Genomic DNA, 11283 nt, shown 5'->3' with positions numbered 1-11283 from the left:
TCCTCCGGATAGTATTGCATAGAGGACATAATTGCATGCGACCCTGGGTCACTTTGTGGCCTCGGTAAGGGCGACATTCATATAAAGACACTTGTTGTTAAAGACACTGGACACTATAATCTTTTGCTGTTTCTCATAACTATGCACAAAACAAAAAGGTGCAAATTTGAGCTCAATTGGTCGTCAAAGTTGCGAGATTATAATGGAAGAAAAAATACCCTTGTTACTCGAAATTGTGTGCTTTCAGATGCTTTAATTCACCGGGACATCAAAATGTCACTCTGTGGTATCGAAATAAAATTCAAATATTTTTTAGTGGACAATTATTTCTTTCTCGAAAACTATGTTACTTCAGAGGAAGTCGTTTCTCACTTTGTTTTACTTTTTTTCAACTTCACAAGTTAGTTCTCGAGGAAAGTGTAAGAAAGGAGGGACTCCTTGGATGGGTGGATTCTACAATATCCATACCGGTTGCTGTTTTTCCAAAAGTGCCACTGTCGTTGTGCTATTTAATGGGGAAAGTATGTCTTCTAAATAGATTGAAAAAAGAGAATCCTCAAAACAAAAAAATGGGGAACATTTTTTGAGAATGGTATTTCTAAAGTGCAGAAAAACCAGCGGTGGTTGCGTTAAAAAAACACCTCATCATTCACGACGGAACAGGTAGAGCGTCCTCAAGCGTTACATTTAAAAAGCCATTGTTGAATTTGACGAGACATCAGTCGGTGGTTGTAGTGTGCGCGTATTATAACGTGTACATTGTACATGATATGTGTACATGCCCATGCGCCTAGTTGTTGTTCACGAAGCTTAGAACGAAGGGTGGAGGAGGACGTGAGCAGGGCCTATATGTGATGTACTATTACTATTGTTGTGTTGTTTCGACTTATACCGGAAGCTGTAGATTGAGTCACGAAAGCTGTGAGAAGTTGGTTGGAAATCATTTGGTGAGTGTGAAATAAGTAACTTTGGAGTAGTTTAGGATGACACAGCGCGTAAATGATTCAGCCCGAAACAGCAGCGATTTTACACTTTTCAGGACAGGGCAGAGTTAATACGGGCATACGGATGATACGGGTGGTGTGAAATATTTTTGGAAAAGTTTTCGTATGGCGCCACCACTTTTTCATTCGATATGAAATAATATAGTATCTAATTTACCTCAATGAGATATCCCTTTTTGTAAAAATGTGTGAATAAGTGGTGGCGCCATACGGAAAGTTATCCATATTTTTTACTACATAGTAACATACAGTACTGTACAGGGCACGTTGATAAGATTGGTGAGTATTCCAGAGAGTGGTCCAGTGGCATTTATGATTTATGGTAACTACCTAGTGAGTGTACTACATTATTATCCAGTGCCAGTGGTCGAATTATTGTTCAAACACGAAAAGGGTACACTCATCATCAGGGTCAGTCAGCATGGTCAGTGGTTCAGTTCAGTATACTTGTTCATGTTTGTCAACTCAAGTTATTTGTCATGGTCAGTGTGTCTGCGCCCTGAACTTCCCCCTGAACTTCCCCCTGAAGTCATGGTCCCAGTGTTGTATACTAAAAGTTTGTTCAATTTCAACATGGGGTCTTATTGTTTCTACTCTCAATATTTCCTTTGGCCTCGTTGGATATAGGATGCAGTAGACGGGCTATATTTTTCTGTATTCCACTCGCGCTTGTGTGATAACTTATTATGTCATGATATGATGTATACATATTGGATGTCAGCTCGGTCGACAGAGTCAGATTTTAATCTACTCGGTAAAAAGTAGAACTATGACTTATTATGAGGTTCATTCCGCTATGATATCATCTCCACAAGATGATAGCGGAATGAACCTCAGCCACTCATAGTTTTAGAAGTAGATTTCACCCAGCACTTTTGAATATTTCTCAATATATTTGAACTGAGCATGTTTTGTGCCATTCTGAATGCTATTTTGTGCCATTCTGAATGCTATTTTGAGGAGCAAATCATCTACTCAGGACAAGCACACAATACAGTGATATGTATGTAGAATAGAGTTATATATAAGAACTAGAGGGCGCACTGGCCTATATACGCGCTTCGGCAGGCGGCCATTTTCTAAGTTGACAAAACTGGCATCTCACAGCGTGTGTTTGCGCGGCCATTTTTGCGTGAGCGTTCAATAAAAAAACCTACATGTAAGACGCGTATTTCATATTCAACGCGCGTGCAGAATGACGCGCTTGTCATCTTGCGGTCCCGTGGCGTTTGTGCACGAAGCATCACTCATGCGCCCTCTAGTTCTTATAATAACTCTATGATGTGGGATGACTTTTTGTATGGCGCCACCACTCATTTTTACAAAAAGGGATATCTCATTGAGGTAAATTAGATACTACATGTATTGTTTCACATATCGAATGAAAAAGTGGTGGCGCCATACAGAAACTTTTCCGGTATGTGTTTCAACTCATGAAATTGCCTACAGCATACTTTGGACTAGTTGTTGTGATATATCGTAACCCTCCTCCCGGCAGTTGGAGGAGGGTTACGATATCGAAACTAACTTTGGAGCTCCTACACTTAGTGGTAAAAGGTGCTTAGCTATTTTTAAGAGTGGTTTTCAAAGTATATGTTTTTATATAATTTCTTGATTTTGAATTTTTGTAAATTAATTATAATTTTTAATGTGTTTTTTTGTAAAAACATTTCAATGAATGCAGCCTAGAATGGCCGAAACAAATTAAAATATTTTGTTGTCAAAAGGTCATAAAAACATGTTATCATCCATAACGATTATATGCAACTATGACCATATGGCACTCTGTCAGACGAAATTATGATTTTTTAGTATCAGTTTACATTTTGTGTAGCATTTTGCTATGCTGCTATACAAAGGAAATTGTTCTCTGCATACATGATACATTGTATACGTAGAGGAAGTATTAAATATGACACGGTTTCCCTTCAAAGTCAGTGGTATACATGGTGTACACTGTATACATGTAGTGCTGACTCCAACCGTTATAGTTTGTTTTCTCGTTGTACCCAAAGAGTAGGGAGTTCTTTGGAACGATTTATATTTTACTATCAAAAGTTGTATTGTCAGTGTTAGTACTGTGTACAAAAATATTCATTTTTATTTTGTCTTAGATACACCTCCACGGATACACATAGAGGGCTCCAAGGATGTTTTTACTCTTCATTCCTCTTGAATGTTCAGACCTTTATTTGAATATGTTGCCTATCTGATAACGTTTTAATAAATTCTGTGTGAGAATAGTGCAAGTTAATTTACTAGATAGAGAGGGGTAATAATATACATTATCAAAAACTCTTATCTCTAGAGATTATACACAAAGATTTGCACTCCATTAAAAATACTGTAGAGAACTCTGATAAACTGATTAAGATGCACATTCCATTGATTGTTTCATTCATACCATGTGTATGCATAATACTATGCAGCTTTGAATTAAATTAACTTGAAATATGATTCCGAGAATTCATTTATCCTCCGTCTTAGAACTTGGTGCTTGTGAAGTCCATAAATTAGTTTTTTTAAAGCTGTCATTCTGTCAATGTTAAGAATACAAGGAGTTTTTAGTGCAACTGATTCAGCTAACGACAGCTGATATAAATGACACCATCATGTCATAAAAGTAGGTTTAGAAAAATTTAAAATCCCCAAATACTCGCAAAGAAAAAAAAAGGTATTTGGGTTTGTAATTGTATCGCTAAGGAGACCCTAAATCTGACAAAAGATTTCCAGTTGGTTCACTGGGACCATTAAACATTATGGACTGGAAAAAAACAAGAAGTATATATTGTTTTTAAGATAAAAACACTCCCCCCTCCACTTAAAGATAGATGTCTTCATGCAGTGTCCTCCATAATAATAAAAAAGATGCCCTAACATTTACATTTTTTCAGGACCCCTCTGGGACAATTTTGTTTCTAAAATCATCTTTCCCGTCAATTATGGTTACCTTCGGTTCATTAAGATAAATTCAGTGGTCAGAGCTCCTCCGCTATAATTATTCTCCCAACAATGAGTAATATTAAATTGGGAAGATAAAAGGTTTCCGCTTTGTGCCAAATTCCGAGCTTTCGACATGTTGGGTATTTTGTTGTTGTTATGAAGTCGTGACTCATGGTTGTGAACTGCAGTCAGGCATGGCTCATGTGTGTTCATTAATAGTCGTGAAAATTGTAATATTTAATAACCCCAGCAGAAACGGAAACTTATTTTTGTTGATGGGTAATTTTGTTTGCCATTAATCACTAATCAGTGTCCCTTCGTTCTTTTTTGTTTGAATTTACAAGCTCCTAAAAACATTTACTTAATGTGTGTAGCAATTTCATGTCATGCGATTGATGAAATAGAAAAGCAGTTACTATATCGCAGTTCATTAAACCAGCATTCATGGTAGCAGCTTTTTGCAGAAATCTCTAGTTGCACCTACAATGACTCTGCTATATGTAACGCCAATTTATCATGGCAAAAAAAATTGCCTCAATAAATTCCTCTTGAAACAGGCTACCATAATAGATTGTAGGATGGAGGAAAACACACATTAGGCGGGGATTTTCAAAGTGAGAGCTGTTGGAATGGCTCTTTGTTGTACACCCCTGCATAGTGAGTGTCCTAAATAAAAAGATTGGTTTCATGCTTTTTAAACACTTGGATGGGGGAACCAAGTTGAATAGACCATAAACTGGTGGCACATTTATTATGGAAATATCTGTAGACCAGAAACAGTTGCCATTACCTGTTAAGAACTACTCGAAACAAAATGGAAGTGGTTTGACATGTTCCTATTCCAGCAGAGTGTTTTTTAAAGGCTCGAACCATGCTCAAACACAGTAGTTATTGAAATGGTACTTAAAACACCATGGAGGGCTAGTATACAAAATACCCACTGGTCCTCTGCCGGCCAAAGTCCAGTAATTTTAGCATCCATCCAGTAACCCTATAACCAAACAAGCGCTGCATTCCAGTATTTTTCAAAACACACATTTTTAAAGATAAAAAAGCACAGGCCTGAAGAAGGAAAGGAATTATTTATGTAGATTGTAAACGATATTTCTGGTCCAGTGAAAGTGCAGAGCAGTTCAAGACCTGTGATTAAAATGGCGATTACCTTGGAATCCGAACCCTGGTGATAAATGGACCTTGAGTAAGTCGTTGCTAGAATCCTTCTTCACTTCAAAATCCAACACTGTATTGCAACTCAACTCCCAAAATGTTGGACTCTGATCACGGTGGTATTCCTACATGCAGGCCTGGAATTAAGAGGAGCCCATGGCCTCCAGGTCCCTGGTCATGGCCTTGGTGCCCCTTCAGATGTTTCCCATTTAGGCTTCTAAAAGAAGTGCCCTTATTCAAAATGATGATAACATTTCAGGCCTGGTAAAGTATCAGTTTTAATCAGTTCTCAGTCAGACAGAATCAAATCAACATCAAGGTATGGCTAATGTTTCAAAACATGCACCTTGAGGGGCCCTTTGGCCTTAAAAGTGGGCAATTTTTTTAGTGACACTAGTTCACAACAAATACGTTTCTCGCATTACCAGCAGCCACAAACCATTTGCTCATTTCAGATGCGTTTGTAGTTTTAAACATCGCCACATGCATGGCACAAGTCAAACTGTTGTTGTGTCTCTTGGGTTCACTGTAAGACTCCACATGACAGTAAAATAGCACCATTGACTCTAATTGGTCCTAAGGTTATTCTCAACATTTCGTTGACATTGTCTTCAATTCATCTTCGGGAGGTCAGGGGACAGTTTAAGTCACATTTATAATGGTTGTGTTTGATACAGTTGGTACCTGGAAAATTTGATGTTGCTAAAAACGCATTCATCTAAAATATAAAATTGACCCCACACAGAAACAAGCTGTTTTCCCAAATCTTTATAATACTTTATGTTTAACCTAGAAACCATCCAGAAAGCCACGTACTAAATTCTACTAATTGAATTTGCACTTGTCCAGTATGCTGAAGAGTACTATAGAGGTCTTGTTAGATGAATGATAGTTAATTTATTATATCATGATTCAATTCACAGACCCAGCATGCTGAGCGTGACCCTTACTAGTGTTTGGCACTCAGATATGGTTGTCAGGCATTTGTTGGTGGACAAAGTCTACAATAATCTGATTGATGTGTAGTCAATCCCCACTAAGTTCTGAATTGAAAAGCTGTTTATGAATTTGTTGTTTCCAGTCCATGCCATTTATAGTATATTTATTACAAACAGGCTGCTTGTACTCTTGTGTACACAAAAACATTACACTGCAGTGCAACATGACGCATTATATTACACTATTATATAGTGCAACATCAAAATGGTTGTCACTTGTCACTATGGTAAAATAAATGCAAGGACTTTTTCTATTTTATTTTGTATGACTTATGAAACTGGAGTTTTGTTTACTACAACCTCATGGCAGTTCCAGGGTTGCTCTCGTAAATGCTGACCTCTGGATTCAGATTAATTTTTAAACATGATTTATTGACTTGTGTGTTTGCATTTTATTTATGCATTTTTTTATGTTAAATAGTGTAAGGATTCGAAATCTCCTGCTTGAAACCCTATGGGCCCTATTTAAAGTTAAATCAGTAAATATAAAAGTTGGTATAAAAAGTAGCTACAAATTGTTGAAGTGCATTTAACTGGCATTTGGCCAGCGGGCCAATGTTAAGGGCTTTTAAAAAAAAATGCAAATCCAGGCAGATGCTTCGTTATTTGAAAGTGCAAGTGCACCAAGGCATTTTCTCCTTGATAAAAGGGCACCCTATGAGGAAATTTTAAGTTTCTACTGAAGCATTTCAAGGGTACCAAGGCAATGACCAGAGGCATGGAGGCAATCACCTTTGTTGAGGCAGCGTTTTTTTTTTTTACACTAAGTTTTATTTTACATTTCTTTTTCAAAAGGACAAATGTTCTGTGTATTTCTCATTTAAAGAACTTGTAACTATGTAAAGTAAGTGTTGACATCAAACTGAAGAATGGTTGCTAATTCAAAATCAAATGCTTGGTAGACACATTTGAAAGAAAAGGATCTCATCCTCCTCTTTTTTTTTAAAACACCGGGACGATCAACTGGTATTTATTTTACTTGGTCTAATGGACATGTGGAACATCTGATGTTCAAGGTACATTGTAGGATGTATTGACAGACTGACTCCAAATGCACTAAACAACAACTAAATTTATTATGCAGATTACAACCAATTATTTGTAGTACCAGCAGATATATACTACATATTTACTCAACAAATTGTTAGGCGTGAGTGTATAATGTACTTCATGTGTTGCCTGTACTATTAATTTCATTTTGTTTCACATAGTTTCTGGTTTCCAACTTGTAGCTTTGTTGTAAGTGATTAACATTTTAAATTGAGCAATCCTTTATACACGCCGTTTGTTTGGAAATGTCTTATTTGTCAGTAAAGTTTTTGAGGTTTTATACACTTTTCTTACCATTTTTTTTATAGATCCAATGCCACATTGTTTTCCACCTGGTTTACTAGGTTTTTCAGTTCTGTTTTTTTTTTGTGAATGAAGATTTTCTTGTAACATTTGATTTTTTTTTTTTTGCAGATCTCGTGAACCCCCTTTAGTACTTGCTGGTATTTCCCTCCCCAGTTGTTAACAGTCACCCGCATCGCAATTATTACGGTTTACGCCACACAGAACAGAATGCCTCCTTTCTCTTAATCCATTGATGGAATTACAACCTTTTCGATTGCCGTTCATCAAGGACAAATGCGCCCCTATCTTGTATGTAAAGAGGATTAATCCTGGCTTTTTGTTGAGGGATTAGCGTTAACTGTTGAGTGGATTCATCAACTGACATTCAATGGACACTCGGGATGATTCACATATCATATAACTGTAGAGTAACGGGAGAGCTGTGAAATACTGGCAGGTGTGTCTATGGTTTGATAGTCAGAAGACTGACACTTTGATGATTCTCGGAATTATAATCAAATCATCTGAACAGTAAATATGAATATTTGCCACGGCGCCACAAGAAACTCATTGCATGGTGCAGACTGGGCTGACAGCGATTATCGGACTTGAAAGTGTGCTGTTGACACTGAAATTGAATCCTGTGTTTTTTTCATCTGCTTGCCGGGTGAGTTTTATCAACCCCGTGTGTGTTATTAGAAAAGCGCCTGCTTTGAATGACATATTTTTTGTTGTGCTTCTGGATTTGCCCTCGGTCAATTTAGTGGTATTCTTGAAGGAGGTCAGAGATTCAGAAAGAGTGGTGTGTACAGACCTTGATTCTATTTAAGCTGATCATTTGGGAAGGATGGACGACTTCGACATCAGCCTTTTGTAGCTTTTGAACATTCCCATGTGCCTGAATTTCCCGTCAGTGAGTCTGTGTGCCTTGGGATTTGATCTTAATGCCACTTTATACTTGCCCTGTGTCTTCTGTAATGAATTCACAGTATAACTCTATGCAAGTGGGCACTGGCCACCCATTCAGTCATCCAACACCTAGTCTAAAGTCATCACCAGTGGATATCCCCGAAGGGAGCAAAGTCGGCCATGGCAGGGAATTCTTTTGTTTCAATGAAGATGTGCGACAAGCAGTTTCTTGTCCTTCGGCTTTCCAACCAGTCTGCGCATACAAAAAGGCAGAGAGAGACAAATTAAACCAGACCCCTCTAAGTGATCAACCCAAGATGTCTGCAAACTCTCCATCAAATAGAAATCTCATAGGGCGCCCTGTTTCTCCACAGACTGTCAGTGTCCGAACAATACCACCTGGGGTCAATTTCCAGTCGCACGGACGCGTGACGCTTCCTTTATCCGACAAACCAGAATCCAGTTCCAAACCTAGTTGGATAAGAACTCGGCAGCAAAGAGATCGATCTCCTTCTGTGGATAGTAGGCATCTGCTGAATAGCTACAAACAACCTTCACCCAACAGAAGTCTTTCATCAGATCCGGCGTGCCCAGTGACTGTCCGACCAGTGTCACCAGGAATTCTAAGTCTATGCAACAAATTTGCTCCGGTGAAAAGCACCTCGGATTTTAACTTGGACATCCCAAAGGGTCGTCCCAGATCAAAGTCTGCCACAGGTGCCATGATTAAGAAACCTGACTCGCCAGTTTCCCCGCTGCTTCTTAGGCGTTCAGTGAGTCCTAAACCAACAAAACTGCTCCTTGCTACCGATTCGTCCGACTCTGAATCGGGACAAAGCCTTAACTTGGCCAGAAACTTGTTATCACCCGGAAACAGCCCAAGTAGTGGGTATGGTAGTGGATTTTACTCCAGCAGTCCCCTTTGCCTTAGTCCAAGAAGTAACTCTCCTGCTCTGGTAGTAGATGTAACCCACAATTCAGACAAAACAAGTCATGGACACCTAACCTTGCCTGACGCAGACGGCAGTAGAGCAGTGCGGACCTCAAGCCAGGATAGTGGAGTTGCAAACATTTCCGAATCTGGACTTCAGTATGGGCAAGCACCATCAAGTGGAACAATGTCGCCACCGGAAACAGTTTTGAGTCTCGCCGTCCCAATGAACAACAGACCCAAAACTTTAGTTCGTTCGAACAATGTCTTTGAGAGTATCGACCAAAGAGATTCTAAGAGCTTTCGGGAGCCAAGTCCTCAATCCCCAGATGAAGGATTCCAAGACAGTGACAAATCAAATGCTTTTGATCCTTCAGTAGCTCCCTTGTCTAGAGACAATAACAAGCCAAACCAGGAGGTCAAAAAATCCAAACTAACGATTCGACTTAAAAGTCCTGGGAGCTCGCTTGACCAACCCCCCTCTCCTGACCCCCCTAAAAATATCCCAGAAATAACTCTGCCGGTAAACTCCAGACCCTTCCTCACAGTCGAGGAGCGCCGGCGTGACTTTGGGAACAGATCCGACACGTTGATGTCAAGTGTGCAAAGCTTTGAGTGCCTTCCATCGGTCGTTGTGAGTGACCACTGTGATGAAGAAGTTAGTAACATTTCTTGGGATGGCAGTATGGATGCGTCAGTGTTTACCCCTAAAGAGCCAAGTCAGATCGGCTTGTCTATCGATGATATCAAACGGTCTAAGAGTATCAGGAAGCTATCCAACGCTAGCACTCTGTCCTCATTCAGCCACGATTCTCTGGATGATGAACTTAGTGATGATATGTGTTTCAAAGAAGAACCTAAGAAGGTAAGTGTCTCTCAAATTATCTTCAGTAGAAATCTATTAATTCTGAATAATGAAATCGCCTCAATACTTACTGGCACTTTTGATCCTCATCGGGAATAGGATTAAAGTGGGATCTGATCGCCCTTGTGGATTAATAGGCGATCAAAAGTCTAGTAGGAACGCAAAGGGCGATCAGACCCCGCAGTTTGCTAGCAAAACAGTGTTCTTTTGAACCCACTAACGTTCCCAAAAGGGGGATCAATGTGCGATCACACTCAAGTGGGAGCGCCACCGCGATTTCACCCCTGCATCTTATCTTGTTGCGGGATCCCGATTTTGCAATTGTGGATCCAGTGGGAACGCGGCCTATTAGTCTTAAAGTCAAACAGCTCATATGCTAAGGTGTAAGGTCTTTATGGACCCAAAACAATGGATTTTGATGGAATTGTAAAGTATGGATTGTATGTACTGTATGGCTACAATGGGTTTATTGTGCACTTTGGCAAAGGTTTCAAGTCCATAAAATGGATGCACCAACACAATCACCAAAACTGTAATGGAGTGTTCAAAGTTCAGTGTGCTTTTGCCATTTCCTTTTCTTTTTTCAAATTACTAAGTTGCATCCTGATTAGGACGGGCCTCTGGAATTACACAGAGGCTGTGGTCCCCCTCCAAACATTTTCTATAGACTGACATGTAAGACTTTCCAATGAAATTGCCCTTTGTGAAATAAAAATTGCATTGCCCCGTCAAGGGTGAAACTCCAGTCCTGTTAGGAACCGTGTGACTAAGAGCATTATGAAGAAATTCTGGACAAGGTTAAGTTCCTATCCAAAATGCATACATTTCAGACATGCGGGATTTGGGCCATAGGGTAATCCTCCCAAACATCAACAAGAAATAACAGGTAAACGTGGAATTGTTTAAAAGACAATATCAATATTAGCTTTTTAAAGACCATAGCGACCAGGAAACGGCTTGGTTCATGTCCATAGCGTCCCCAATTGAGCTGCAAGATCTGATCTACTTCCCCCTCAGCCAAAAAGCTCATAGTTTTAAAGCTTATGTCCTGAACTAACATTTTGCAAATGTTTTCCATGATATCTGTGTTTCTAAAAATAAAAAAATTAAAGTTTCTGTTTCATGTTATTT

General features: G+C 39.2%; 1 protein-coding gene across 1 annotated transcript; it reads left to right on the top strand.

Annotated features, from left to right (window-relative positions):
* The first annotated feature begins 826 nt into the window (after positions 1-826).
* Positions 827-10504, top strand: LOC117298794. Its single transcript, XM_033782126.1, has 3 exons — positions 827-947; positions 7577-10152; positions 10385-10504. Exons 2-3 carry the CDS (start codon positions 8392-8394, stop codon positions 10502-10504), a joined length of 1881 nt encoding a protein of 626 aa, XP_033638017.1. The 5' UTR covers positions 827-947; positions 7577-8391.
* The last annotated feature ends 779 nt before the right edge of the window (positions 10505-11283 follow it).

The sequence above is a fragment of the Asterias rubens genome, chromosome 1, assembly GCF_902459465.1.
Source record: "Asterias rubens chromosome 1, eAstRub1.3, whole genome shotgun sequence".
NCBI lineage: Eukaryota > Metazoa > Echinodermata > Asteroidea > Forcipulatida > Asteriidae > Asterias > Asterias rubens.
The sequence above is the reverse complement of the archived record's forward strand: the minus strand, read 5'-3'. Positions and strand labels throughout refer to the sequence as shown.

Bases quoted from the DNA above. Each gene is read 5' to 3' on its own strand.
- LOC117298794 (XM_033782126.1), top strand. From the start codon at position 8,392: ATGCCACTTTATACTTGCCCTGTGTCTTCTGTAATGAATTCACAGTAT. The intron at 10,153-10,384 runs GTAAGTGTCTCT...CGTTCCCAAAAG, and splicing joins TCAAAGAAGAACCTAAGAAG to GGGGATCAATGTGCGATCAC.